This window comes from Mustela lutreola, chromosome 2, assembly GCF_030435805.1.
Source record: "Mustela lutreola isolate mMusLut2 chromosome 2, mMusLut2.pri, whole genome shotgun sequence".
Taxonomy (NCBI): domain Eukaryota; kingdom Metazoa; phylum Chordata; class Mammalia; order Carnivora; family Mustelidae; genus Mustela; species Mustela lutreola.
In genome coordinates this window covers 190,681,882-190,696,967 of record NC_081291.1, presented here as the reverse complement: position 1 = coordinate 190,696,967, position 15,086 = coordinate 190,681,882, and the positions used below count along the sequence as shown (strand labels likewise).

The following is a 15,086-nucleotide window of genomic DNA, read 5'->3' as shown; positions in this document are numbered from 1 at the left end:
AACATAATTCTGAGTGATAATATCATACAATGAGTTTAAGTTTATAAAATTCTCATTGCTAATCCAAGGAAAAAATAATTGCAATGTCATATTTAATCTATAAAAGTATCATTGTCCATATCATATTTGAGTCACTACTTAATTTACTACTACTCTTGGAAGTTTGGTAGAATCTGATATTGCCACGACTCAGGGCACATCCTCGGTTACAGAGATAGCTCCAGGGGCCCAGTGATGATATCCATCTCAAATGTCTATTCCTTTGGTCTGTATGATAATTTCAAAATTTTAAATTAATGGCTATTAGTTTGCAACCTCAGGAGCCTCCTAGGTGTGATCTGAAACTGGAATACGTGAAAGGTGGGGAGAGCCCAAGAAAGAGGCAGGCCACTCCAAATTGGGAGGTGGCAGTTTTAATAAGGAGGGAACTTACTCACATACAGGGCTTGTCTTGGGCAGCTACAAGATGAGTGGATCTCCATACCTGTCCCCCAGAATCTTGAAAGTTTGTATATGGGCCTTAACTGTGTTCAGGTACATATACTGTCTAGGTAGTCTCAGCACCACCTCACTACCTCAAGGCTTTGTCCATGGAACAGCTTCCACTACGGAAACGGGAGGCAGAATGTATATTCCAAGGACAGGAGCGGGGTGAGGAGCCTGAGTCCAGCTTTGCATGTCAACACATGGTTAAAACCTCTTGCTTACCTCTTCAAACGTCCCAAGACAATTAAAAATGGAGAGATTTCAAATAAAGTGTGGACTTCTGACTTGTGACTTTTCTCACATGGAAACAGGCAGGCGCTGTGAGCAGCAGCCCCTTTCGACTAAACCTCTTTGCTCCAGCTGCCAACAGCACCAGGTAGCCTGCTTCCCTCAGTTACCTGCCTGGTCCGTGAGCTTAGCCCTGCTTACCTTCCTTAGTAAAAATCTGAAAGGACAACTCCAAACTTTCCTTAACACTCTATGCTCTAGTTTACCATACATTTTCAGTTTTTATTTAAAATAGTCTGAACAACTGCCCTATGGCACATAAATAATATCATTATGAGTTCTTTTTTTTTTTTTTAAAGATTTTATTTATTTATTTGTCAGAGAAAGTGGGAGCCCAAGCAGGGGGAGCAGTAGGCAGAGGGAGAAGCAGAGTCCCTACTGAGCAAGGAGCCTGATGGGGGACTTGATCCCAGGACCCTGAGAGCATGCATGACCTGAGCAGAAGGAAGGCAAACGCTTAACCATCTGAGGCATCCAGGAGTCCTTCATTATAAGTTCTTTACACATGAAACAGTTTGAAGTGTTAAGTTACTTAGTTCACCATCCAAGTAACCTAATTCCAAACCACCTATTTTATATTATACCAGATCTTCACTACACACACACACACACACACACACACACACACACACGTATATGTCTGTATGTATGTATGTATGTATGTTTTGTTTTTTGGCTGGCAGTATCTTTTGTAGCTTCCTTCCCTGAATTCAGTTGGAAAGAACAGGCAACGCGACCAAATCAATACTGTGCAGTGTCACCTTCATGGAAAGCAAATTCGATAATAAAAAGCTTATAAGACAGAGAAAGCTTGAGATCGCTTTAGTTTAAATAAAATATATTCTATAAACAATGAATTATTAACTTCACTTCATATTTAATATATAAACAACACATATAACATTAAAATTAAAAACTAAATAATATCTATGTAGAATGTCACACAGTGGTATAAGCACAATGGAGAAAAATTAGACGAGAGTAGGAGAGAGGGACGAGAGGAGTCATTTTCTAACAGGCAGTCATAGACGGAAGTTCAATAATGCCTCCAAATTGAATGCCCCTTAACAATGGTGACCACTGAAATCGTCATGATCACCATCGCTCCATAAAGACCAGAAGAACACACCTGGACACCTAGTCCGCCGCATTTGCTATCTTTAACACAGTACCAAGTTATAGAAAAGTCGGTTATTATGCTGTTTTGTTTCCTGAAGCACTGAGAGAAAATGTTAACTCTTACTGTTCCTGAGTTTTACTGATGCTTTCAGCTGACAGAATTTTGAAAGGCTACACAGGTGAAGGTCTAATCTTTGGAAGATACATTAACCTGGAAGGAGAAAATGAAATAAATCCTGAGGCTGAGGGTTTCTTTTACTAACAATGAAAGAAAAAGAAGACAGACTGAAGACTTGAGGTAAAACCAAACAGGGATATCTCACACATCACAAAATGTGGAGGGGAAATTCGGGAGTTAGAGAAAAAGAGGCCTGATGGCTAATCTATATGAATAGGGGAAAAGCCTTCAAAAATGAATAATCCTTCTATTACTTATAAATGTGTGCTTCCAAAATTATGAAATACTCATATTTTCTGAAAATAATTGGCTCAGTACAACATGGATTATTTATCTACCCCTTAATGTTAAGGAAATCTTTCGGCTAGGAAGCTATGAAATATTACTTTGTAACTTCAAAACTGCTAGTCCATACCCTAGAAAACAGACATGCTTAAACAAGTCATCTTGTTATCCACAGATGGAAAATAGATTTTTTTTCCACTTTTTACTTACTTGTTTAAAAAGGTCATTAATAAAACCAGCTATTATTCTTATAGACTCCATGTCATTTCCACACTCAAATGAATAATCATTGAACGGGGACCTTCAGACCATTTTCACTAACGTGGACCACTGTCTTAACCTAAAGAAGCTACTATTAGAGCGATGCACAGTGTTTTCAAATTTAAGGCAAATTACCAAGTAAAACTGTCCTACTGTTTGGATTTGAGAATGAGTGCTACAGATGAGTAAGACCAAAACACTCAAGATATTTTCACAATATCCCTGTGCACCTAAATTTTAGACTTGAGGGGAACAAACGGGGCAGATAATGCCAGGAACAAAGTTCACACAAAGACTGTAAATCCTCACCCCTGTGCTATACTCTGCATCAACAGAAACCTTTCTGCTAGGCTGAATAATCTTATAAAACCTGTGACTGAGTTATATTTCTACTATTCACACTCAAATCCAGACAGATTAGATTGATAGAGCAACTTTCTTAATCTCTTTTACAAAAGAGAATTAGTCTGTCTGAATTTTGAATCTAACTCTCCTTCTTTGAAATTGTAGATTTAGTCATTTTCCTTAAGCTGAAATAAGGTTCTGGCTTATACAACAAACAAATACAAAAAAAAAAAAAAAAAAAAAAAGAAAAGAAACAAATACTATGAAAGAAGAAAACAATTAAGACTTTTTATGGAATATCTAGCATTCACTGAAGCTACTAACAATCTAACTGTGAGATTGTAATATTCTTAATGAAGAATAGGCTATTATTTGTTTTTAATTGTCTGTCTTTGGAATGGTTAGCTGTTTGCTAAATCTACCTTCAAAACTGTCTTTTTTTTTTTTTTTTTTTTAAAGATTTTATTTATTTATTTGACAGAGAGAGATCACAAGTAGGCAGAGAGGCAGGCAGAGAGAGAGGAGGAAGCAGGCTCCTTGTTGAGCAGAGAGCCCGATGCGGGGCTCGATCCCAGGACCCTGGGATCATGACCTGAGCTGAAGGCAGAGGCTTTAACCCACTGAGCCACCCAGGTGCCCCCAAAACTGTCTTTTGATCATTCATCATTTGCTCTACAAAAATCATCTTTTTTACTTTTCATGAATTTATAAAGCAAATAGGACAGATATATGTCTGTCTAAAGCGATGATGTATTACCCTCAATTAAAAAATATGAAATGTTCGAGATTCACAGACCTGTACCACTGGGGATAAAAATACATGTTTATAAAAAATAAAAAATTATATTAAAAAAATATGAAATGTTCGAAAATCAATCCAAGAAATTAAAAACATATATTATATTTTAGGGTTTGTCCTACATTTAAATATATTGAAAATATCACATCTCTGAAGACATGACACTTGGTAGGTGTTTAACATTTGTTAAACAAGTCAATAGAAAAAATGAATTATTCAAAAAAATGAATTTTTCAGAAAAAGTAGTTTTATTTTTAAAAAATCTATGATTTTAACCTAAGAATAGTTTATTTTTAAAAAGTCTATGATGTTAACCTTAATCTAACTAAAAATGGTCTAATTCAGTGATTTGTAAACTTTTTTTTTTTTAAAGATTTTATTTATTCATTTGTCAGAGAGAGAAAGCGAGTGAGAGCAAGCACAGGCAGACAGAGTGGAAGGCAGAGTCAGAGGGAGAAGCAGACTCCCTGCGGAGCAAGGAGCCTGATGTGGGACTCGATCCTATGACGCTGAGATCATGACCTTAGCCAAAGGCAGCCGCTTAACCAACTGAGCCACCCAGGCGTCCCTTTGATTGTGTACCCTATCAGTGAAAACTTTTCAACACATTCTTCCCCATACACCTATTTATTAACTGTATATATGTGACCCTTTAGTAATAGATTAAGTGCACTGTTAACTTATACACACAAAGAAACTAATTTTATTTAATTTTTTAAAAAGTTTTTTAAAGATTTTATTTGTTAGAGAAAGAGAGAGAGAGGCTGAATGAGAGAGAGCACAATAGGAAGGAGGGTCAAAGCGAGAAGCAGACTCCTGCTGAGCAGGGAGCCCGATATAGGGCTTGATCCTGAAACTGCAGGATTATGACCTGAGCTGAAGACAAACACTTCACTGACTGAGCCACCTAGGTACCCTAAAACTAATTTTGGAAATAAAGATAAAATAATTAAGGGTCTGGTTAAAGTTAAAAGTCACTTTGATATGTGATTTTAATGCCATAACAGCTCACTAAAATATATGGATATGAATGAGAAGATCAATGACTACGATTATTACATTATGAAAATTTTTTCAACTGCTTCCATCAACTCCTACCGTCTTTGCTGAAATCATGTCTATTTCCGTTTTCCCAGAAGTTAGGTTAGTTTTGCTGAGTAACCGCAAGAGGATTCATTTATATTTATAACCAATGGGCTTAAGATATACTAAAACTGAAACCAACTTAAAAGTTTGGTAAACACTACCTGCAAGATTTATGTGTATGCAAAGAAATTTTATGACTGAAATTGTGGCAATAAAATCACAACGATGATAATTTTTTCTTGGTATTTTCCCCATGGTAGAAATTTCCTTAAAGACCATTACTTCAAGTTAATTTTTAAGATATCGCCTATACCCTGAAGGGAATGACTTTTCAATCTGTTTTTTCCAAAATTTCTGATAAGCATATGCTCAGGAGTTAACCAAGCATAAAGGCTTTGTAATACATCCTAGGACATATGAGTCTTCAAGTTTTCCAGATAATATCAAACTGTTTTCAAAAGTAGTTGTACACATTTACCTTTACTAGTTTATTTTTGCTATTATCTATTTGTTATTGTGGTCATTTTTTTTAAGAGAGCACGCGGAAGTCAAAGTGGGACGGTGGGGAGGGCAGCAAGGAGGGGTAGAAGGGGCAGAGGGAGAGAGAGAGAGAGAGAGAGAGACTCCTAAGCAGACTCCACACTGAGTGTAGAGCCTGACTGGGGGCTCGATCTCACGACCCTGAGATCATGACCTAGGATGAAATCAAGAGTCAGACACTTAACCGACTGAGCCACCCAGGGGCCCCATAGTCATTTTTGCTGTGGGGAAAAAAGTGAAATTATTTCACCCAATGACATGGCTTTTTGGTTTTTGCTTTTAAGAGACCACAAAGAACTACATGATTTTAAAATAATAATTTTAGAAGTTTCTATTCATATCCTAGATGCTTAGTTTTTAGACATCTTGCTAATCATGATGGTGCCATACACTCCTTAGCTAATGTATCAGTGCACAATAATCCTTAAGTTAAGACTGATCATTAATAACTGATCTGATCATGATAAAATGTCATATATAAATATGCTAAATTTTTTTTTTAGAATATTAGCAACTATGTTCATGAGGGTTTATCCCAGAAATGCAAGACTGGCCTAACATTCAAAAATCAATAAATGGATTTTGCTATATTGACAAGCTAAAAAAAGAAACAAAACATATGATATCATAGTCTTAAGATATCCACTATAACAGGGAAGGCCCTCATGAATTTCCTTCCACATTCTAACATATAGAAAAGGCCGAACCATGATTAAAAATCCAATTATTTTAGTGTCCATGCTAAGAAGTATTTCATTCTATTCACGATTATGACGTTAAAAAACAAACTGGATTTACTTTTATTTCTAGAAGGAACTCTAGTAACTCAAGATAACAATAGAGTATCTTCCTACCTAACAGTTGTTTCACCATGGACCCATGCTAATGGAATATAATTATGCTACCTCTGTATCCAAATGTAATAAGGTTCAGGGAAAATATGAGCATTAGCTCTACTATGTTACCACCTTTGGCCTTCAATATATTATCTCTAAAAGAAATAGTCAACAAAGATAATGTACTCATTTGAAGCTTTAGCAATAGTTAAGGCATAGTAATTGTTTAAGATCAACAAATCTGCAGTTGTCTTGTTATTTTATCAAGTGTATTTACATAGTGTCAGATGAATATGCAAAACAGAATTTAAAACTGAGACCTCTAAATTTGATCCATTATTTCTTAACTTCAGAAACTTCAGGAACTTATAGGTGACAGATTTGTCATAAAGTTCTCTTTACCAACTAAAGTAAGGACAACCCAATCTCTGTTATGAACTGTCATTAGTAATTTAGCAGAGCTAGAAGGCAGTTCAGCCGAGTAGACAGAAAATTAAAACATGGGCAGCTCCTGATTGGAAATTTATTCATAGCAGGTAATGAAACAGCGCAGTCAGGATCTCTGGTATTACTCAGAGTGAGAGATTTAATTCTGATAACTCTGATGATGGCACTTGAATCAGAGATTATAAACGGTGACAGGTTGTGACATATAGATAGGATGAAATGAGCATCAGCAACATATCTTACAGAAGCTGATTCTATATAAGATTAATTTTTTCAAATAGTAAATAAAATAATTTCAAAAATTATTACAAGTTTTCAAAGAAGAGGCTTAGGTCTTACATAAACCATGTACCACTTTTATATATACTTTTCCATGGAGGATAATATTAATCAACAAATCAAAAATAAGGGCTGGAAAAGAACTTACATTTTAAAATATGTAGCTTCTGACTTTATCTGGATAAGGAACAAACCCAAAATTACAGGCAGAGTAGCTATTTTATGGGGAGAATATTAGTGAAGGCTAGGTTTTCATGTGTTATTTGTGTGTTTAATGAGTTTATGTTTATTAAATGCATTCATGTACAAAGAACATTATATTTATTAAGAATTATAATTTTTTTTAAATTTTGGATAACATGTGCCTTTTTATACTCTCTATCAACGGTGACTTTACTTTTATAATGAAAAGCATATTTTTTCAAAACTTGCTTATTTTAGACAAAACTCTACCATAGAAATATGGCTTTAAAAAAAAAGTATTTCCTCATAGACAGGTATTTCAATATTTTTTTGAATTTGTGAAATGGCATATTCATTGTGTTTGGTCAAAACTTGTTAGGTGTAGGGATTTATTTATTTATTCCTAAAGATTTTATTTATTTTCTTGACAGAGAGAGAGAGAGCACAAGTAGGCAGTGTGGCAGGCAGAGGGAGAGGGAGAAGCAGGCTGTCCACTGAGAAGGAAGTCGGATGCTGGGCTCGATCCCAGGATCCTGGGATCATGACCTGAGCCGAAGGCAGATGCTTAACTAAATGAGCCACAGGCACCCCAAGATGTGGGGATTTAAAAACATAGCATAAAAATTCTTTAATGCTCCTGCCTTTGAATGAAACGGTCTACATCCCCTGTCCTTAAAATTTTAACTGTTTGACCAATAGGGGACAGTAGGAATGATGCTCTGTCACTTTATTGACCCAGACCATAAGAAATGGAAGCCTTCATGTCCTGTTATTTAGAATGTTCACTGTTGTCAGAAAGCCCAAGTAGGCTGTGAAGTGGGCTCCAAGAAGAGGAGCTGAGTCCCTCTTGCCCACAGCCATGGCTGAGCTCCTAGATGACAGTGAGCACCAACTGTCAGTCATGTGAGTGAACCATCTTGAAAGTGGATCCTGCAAGCTCCACCCCTTAACTCAGCCACTCCCACTGACACAACATGAAGAAAAGAAGAGCTGTCCTCCAGAGCTGTGCCCAAACTGCAGATCTAGAAGCAAAATAAACAACTGCTATCTGAAGTCACGAAATCTAGAGCTAGTTTGTCAAGCTGCAAAGAGCAATGTTATTTTACATATTTTACAGAACATATAATGTTATCTTACATATACATATTTTACATATGCTATAACTAATCAGAATAGAATAAAATGCAAAAGAAAAGCCTGATAAGTTTCATCAACTTCATATAAATTTTGTGAAAAAAGCTTTTAATAAATTGCATGAAGTATTGAGAAAATAATTTGGAGTCCTAGAATCTTTAGTATTTCATATATTGAGAAACCTAAGTATTAAAAATTATTTGTTTAAATTTAGTGATTTAAATTATTTAATTTGGCTTTGTAGGGTTTTATCTATATTATATAATGATGTCATAACCAACTAGTCTAAACTGATACAGAAAATCCCGATCCTATTAAATTGGAAAATACAGAGACCACATAGAACAACATATAGAATAATAAAATGGACTTTAAATGGAACTATATTTACAAAGGACTAAGCCTGTATGATATAATGCAACCAAAAAATTAGTCATTCTAAAAATAAAAATCCAACAACCATGTTATATATTATTTGCCAAAAGCAAGCCCCTGAGAAAGATTAATAGTTAATTCCATAACAAAAGAAAACAAGTATTAAATAAAATGTTAAATATGCCTTAGCTTCTACAATAGAAATGTTTCTTAAAACAATTGTGTATAATCCCTTTTCTTTAGAAAATTGGGTAACTTTTAATGGACTGTGAGAGCTCAAAGTAGATAAAAACACATTATAATAAATATTTTAATAAAATAAATAATCATTTGTAACATAAAAATCCACCCACTTAAAGTTTTTTTTAAAAACACAGTTCTACAGAATAACCATGTCATAACACAAAAATTTAATCACTTAATGCATGTCTTTCCTAAGGTACAGTTCTACAGTATAGAGTCAACTCTTATTCATCTAAATATGAACCAGAGAGTTCAATTAATTGTATACTTGCCCACAATCTATGTTTACAAGATTTTCTCAAGAGTGGAGTTATACCACAGAATTAGCACAGGTTTAGGCCTTTTTACTTGTTATAAATCTGTAGTAGGAAAAGCAATGTTCAAAAAGGTGACAGAAATACAAAATACCTTTACAAAGGGAATTGTATTAGCCCCCAAACTCTGCCTCCTCTTATAATGAAAAACCTGAGGACCAGAATGATTAATCGATTTGTTCCAGAATGAAACTAGGCCTGGAACCCTGCCACCTGCTTCTACCTCTTGTCTTTTCTCATATGTTATGCTGCTTCGTCTGGCCTGAGTGATTTCTACGTGGTTATGAAATATAAAACAATGTTTAATATTCAGGAAAAAGCAAAGCAAAACACTATCCTCCACATGAAAGTAACCTAATTTATGTTAAAAAATTAGAAATCTTAATTTTGTCAGAGGTCTTGCTAAAGCATTTTTCTATACTGTTCGTTTTCCAGATACATGTATGTTTCTGTATAATGCAACAACTAAAAGAAAACTCACTAAATTTCTTCAAAAATTTTTATAAAAAATTAGTTACACATTGATACTCTGCTACTTTTAATATTCCCAACAGCATGTTTTCATTATATTTTCACTTATAATCAATAATGGATACAAACTGATAGTATTTTTGACTTTTTGAAATATTTTTGCCATATTGTGCTATTTAATAACCTAAAATATCCTTCTATTTAAATGGTAAAAGAAGTCAGAGATGGGTTTAACCCATTAAGTCTTAGTTTACCTTTATGTAATGTGGTCGTAACAACAGGACTTACCATGTATAAGTAGAGTTGCTATGCAGAATAAATAAAATATGTAGCTAATATATCTAAAACACTTAGCATCATCCCTAACATATTACATACTAATAAATGTTAGTTGTTATTGAAGTTATTTTAATTTAGCTGTGATCAAAAACATGGCAATATTATTAAGACAGCAAAATGTGAAGTACAATTTTTAAAAACTGCCTACTTAAAATAATGTGCATATTTCTATTAAAAGGGGAATTGCTATAGTTAATTCAACCTCATAAATTCACCTTAATCCTTTTAAATGGCGATGTAACTAATATATTTTAAATGACCTAAGACTGGTAAAACTGATTTTTAATGCAACTTACCACAAATGCATGTGCTATTCAAAACAAGGTAAATGCTGTAAGTGTGTTAAAGATTTCTTATAAAATTGTAAATAATCGACATAAGATATTGTATACCAACACACAATGAATTTAGTAATGCTCCTTGAAATGTTTTTTAAACAAAGACATTTCCATATGATATGTACTTACTTGGAGTAGGCAAACAATCGACTGTCCCAAAGATCATGATTCCCTCTAGGTCCAGAATGAAAGTAACAGGAATCTGTCCCATCAAACATGTTCAATCCATCTTCTGAATTTTTTGAAGCATGGCTGTGTACCACATCTAAGAGGACTGTAATACCCATTGAGTGAGCCGTGTCAACTAATTCTTTTAGCTCCTCAGGAGTTCCATAACGGCTAAACATAAAGAATAAAGCAAAACCAAAATCATTTCATATTTAAAGCAAACAATTAATCATCTATTGTGTATCAATTGTTTTACCAGAACAGTACTGGATACTTTAAATATGCAAATTCAATATGAAATATGCAAATTCAATATGTTATATTACTAATATATAACTCAAAGTGGTAATATTTTCTATTAAACAAAATTTAAAGGCATTCAATAAAACACAATAATAATTTAAATCTAGTTATTAGATGTAGGTTTACATCCCAAAGAAAATTCACATCTTGAGTAAGTAGCAGTAAATTTCATTTCTCTATACTCAGAGCTTCTGATTTCTTTCTCCCTGCCTACCTAGCCTGGAGAGCATTGTCATCCCCCTTCATATACTTGGCCATTCCCGTGAATGTGTATGCTTGGGGTTGGAGGCTCTTGGAGTATTTCTTTGAATATCCTTTGTGCTTGAGTGAAGCCATCCCTCCCGCACTTACTTATTCCCAAACTGGAATGACCTCACCTCAGGGGCCAGAAGGCCAAGAGACTGTGCCATGTCTGTCACTACCCAAGAAGAAAACATGGGCATAGGCACGTGTGTTTGTGTTAATAGCAGTTTTCTTGTCTGCATGAAATAGAAAACAAATCACTCCTAAGAGGGAAGGTTTTTCTTAACCCATGTAAAATCTCAATACTGGCCTTCCATAGCATCAACTTTGCTTTTAAATAAGTAATCACCCAATCCCCCTTGTGATTATTTATTGTCTCACTTCCTCATCTGAGTGCAAGGACTGTGACTCTCTGGTTTCCCATGATACAGCACAGTGCTTGCTACATAGCAGGTCTCCTGGTAGCCAACCCACTGAGCAGTAAGACTTAGCTTTAAAAAATGCAAGTGTGATCATTTCATCTTTACTTAAAATAATACTTGCACTTCATTGTCCTTAGGATGAAGACTGTGGGCCTTATCATAACCTACTGCACTGCTTAATTTGGCTCCTTCAAATAACTTTAGATTTACGACACTTCACCCCTTTCTCTCCCTACTGCAACCATCCAGCTTTTTTTCCTACTCAATGAGCAGCATGTTCAGAGAATAAATAGCCTTAAAATTTCATTCATTCATTTGTTTTTTCAACAAATACTTATTAAGCTATCTACCATGTGTCATGGAATTTTCTATACTCTGGGATTCAGCAGTGAACCAAATAAATATCATTGCCCTTATGGAATTTACATTCTATTTGGAGGACTACAAATAAATAAGCAAAACATGGGGGGATGTCAGATAGCAATAACTTTGCTAAGGAAAAATGAAGTCAAGTCACTGGTAGAAAAGGCGGGTCTGCTATTTCAAACAGGGTTATCAAGTGAAAGTTCCATGAAGAATGCAATGTTCAAATGAACACCTGAAAGAAGAAGGGAATAAGGCATGTGAATGTCTAAAAGATAGAATGTTCAGAAAGAAAGGGCACTGGGGAAATAAGCTAGGAACACCTGAAAGGAAAGCAAATAGGCTAGTGTGGCCAGAGTGGAATGATCAATAAGGGGATGAGCCCAGAGTGTCAGCCAAGACCCAGATCACAGGAGGTCTTATGGCCCAAAATAAAAGACCTTTGAGTTAACCTGAAAGAGATAGGAATCACTAGAAGGTTCTGAGCAAGAGAGTGACATGATCTTTTATTTTAAAGTGGTGATCAGACATGTGTATGGAGGGAGGGAGAGAAGGCTAGGAAAGGGGTAGAAGAACAAGAGAAAACAGTGACTGGTCAAAAGGCCATTGAGGGTGCCTGGGTGGCTCGGTTGTTAAGTGTCTGCCTTTGGCTGAGGTCATGATCCAGGGTCCTCGGATCAAGCCCTGCACTGGGCTCCTAGGTTGGCAGGAAGCCTGCTTTCCCTCTCCTACTACCCCTTGCTTGTGTTCCTGCTCTCTTTGTCTCTCTCTTTGTCAAATAAATAGATAAAATCTTTTAAAAAGAATTAAAAAATAAAAGACTACTGAAATAACCCAGGTTATAGATAATGGCAATCTGGACCAGGATAGGGGCAGCTGAAGAAGCCAGATTTGGGAAACATTTTGAAGTTCCAAGGTGGTTAGGTTTTATGATAGCTAGTGTATAGGAATAGACAAAAAGGGAGGAGTCCAGTACAGTGGAAAGTGTGTTTAAATCATAAGAGTGGATGACATTTGATGAAACACCCCAATATAAATCATACACAAACAGAACAGAATGGAACCAAGGGCTAAGCCCTGGAGGTCCAATATTTAGTGGTCAAAAAAAGCAAAGGAAATTAAAAAAAAAAAGAAGAAGAAGAAGAAGAAGAAGAAGAAAGAAATAAAAAGCAGCAAGAGAGATAGGAAAATCCCAAACAGGAGGACAATAGTTTTCCTGAAAGCCAAGTAAAGAAAAATGTCCTAACAAATTACAAGTAACTAATTGTGCCAAACGCTGCTGACAGTTCAAGTAAGTTAATAACTGATCAGCAGACTTAACAGTGTGGAGGTCATCAGTACACTTGACAAAAGCAATTTCAATGAAGAGGTGAAGAGCCTACTTGGAATGAGTTCAAGAAAGAAGAGGAATGAGATTTAGAGATTGTAAATATAGGTAATTTATTCAAGGGGAATGACTATAAAGAAAAACAGATAAAAGGATCAGTATCTTTTCTCTATGCCTGGAATGCTATCTCCTATTCCTACTTCACCACTCCTCCCAGTTCACTCTTAATTATGTTCTAGATCTTAGTTCCAACATCAGTTCAGATCTAATCTAAACTGATTAGATCCCTCATCCTAGGCTATTATAGCACTCTGTCATTTTCTTCTTTGCTTTTATCATGGGTAGAAATCAACACGTATGATTACTGGATTAACATTGTATGCCACAACAGTGTGAGTTCCATGAGGTGGAGACAATGTTGGACTTATTCAACTTGTGGTCATTTAGTTCAGTACTTCTTCAGTTACATAGGACTCCTTGGTGTCTTTCTGCCCAGACAGTCACATTCCTTGGATTTAAGCCTGGAAAGGACGATCTTTCTGCAGTAGTATGTCCTACTAAAAGCCTTCTCAGTTATATTCCTACATAATCAATCTCTTTTTAGAAAAGGACATGAGCTCTGGAATAACGACTTCCATGAGACATGATTTTCTAAGTAAGTCTTGGGCCTCCAAATGCATGACCATTTCAACAGGTTAATTGGATATTCTTCACCAGAAATCATTTCATGAAAAGCAGTGTTGAATCATGGCCAGCCTCTAAGGCTTGATAGGGTAAAAATTCATTTTTTTTTCCTCAAGTAAAAATGGTTGTAATTGGGAGTTTCATTCTACCTTGAAGCTGCAAAGAAGCTCGTGATCTGGTAACCAAAACTGGCATAGTAAGCATGTTCCATAATTGCCATCATCTGAATGCAGTTGTAACCTATACAAGCAAAGGTCACACAGAGATTAAAAGCAACATTAAAAAAAAATGAAAAAAAAATTCAGCATCCTTGTTCTGAAGACATTAAATTTTACATATAATCATTTACATATAAATGATTTATCACTTTGAAAAGTTCTACTACTTCAACATCTTTTGCTTGTCTGACCTTCTAACACAAAATCGGACAGTTAGTTCTTGAGAGTTGTACTCTAACTAGCTATTTGAAATGTCTTCATTTTAACGAGTAATAAATGATATGCAAATACACTCTTAATTTGACTTTAGAATATTAAAGATGGCAATCTACATATGCTAAACTTCAGTTGCACTTGTAATATTCATAGTGAAGATTATGAAAGCTAAATAAAAGTAACCAGTTGCATGCCATAAACTTTTTATTTTACCCTTTTCTTTGTATTTCAATTACTTCTATCACATGACAAAAGATCTACCAGTAAATTCATTCTTCCACAAGGTAGCTCTTACAAAGCTAGCATTAATTCTTCTACTTTCTGCAATTTCAACACCTAATCAAGTACTGCGAAGTTGTATGTATGCACACATGGGCACACATAAAGCATTTACCAATATGCTTTTAATATAAGCAAATAAAGAAGTAACTTTGATCTTTTAAAAAAAATAACTAAGAAAGCATTTTTTCCTTCAAATTTGGTAAAATTTGGTAAAACTTCCAAATATGATTTGACTACTTTGAAAGTTACATTTCTGTAACCTAGAAAATACTCTGTTCTCAAAGTCCAGTTCATGTCAGTGATAGCTTCTCGTGTATATATTTCATCAATGGATTAATACTGGAACAAATGCAAAGGCACATTCAGATTTAGAGATTCATGTTTAAAGAACAGCATAAACTACGGTTCATAATCTGCTGTTGGCTTTTTCATTATAAAAACAATCTATCACATTTCTATCATGATAGAAATATGTACATAAACTCCTGCTCAGAAAACATAAATCAATTACATA

General features: G+C 35.0%; 1 protein-coding gene across 1 annotated transcript in view; it reads right to left on the bottom strand.

The window, feature by feature from the left end:
* GBE1 (1,4-alpha-glucan branching enzyme 1) overlaps window positions 1-15,086 on the bottom strand; it is a 278,156-nt gene that overhangs the window by 125,519 nt on the left and 137,551 nt on the right. The window contains exons 6-7 of the mRNA XM_059164440.1: window positions 14,006-14,096; window positions 10,476-10,685 (exon numbers count right to left, since the gene is read on the bottom strand). Coding sequence (XP_059020423.1) covers window positions 10,476-10,685; window positions 14,006-14,096 — 301 coding nt within the window. The remainder of the gene's footprint in view (window positions 1-10,475; window positions 10,686-14,005; window positions 14,097-15,086) is intronic.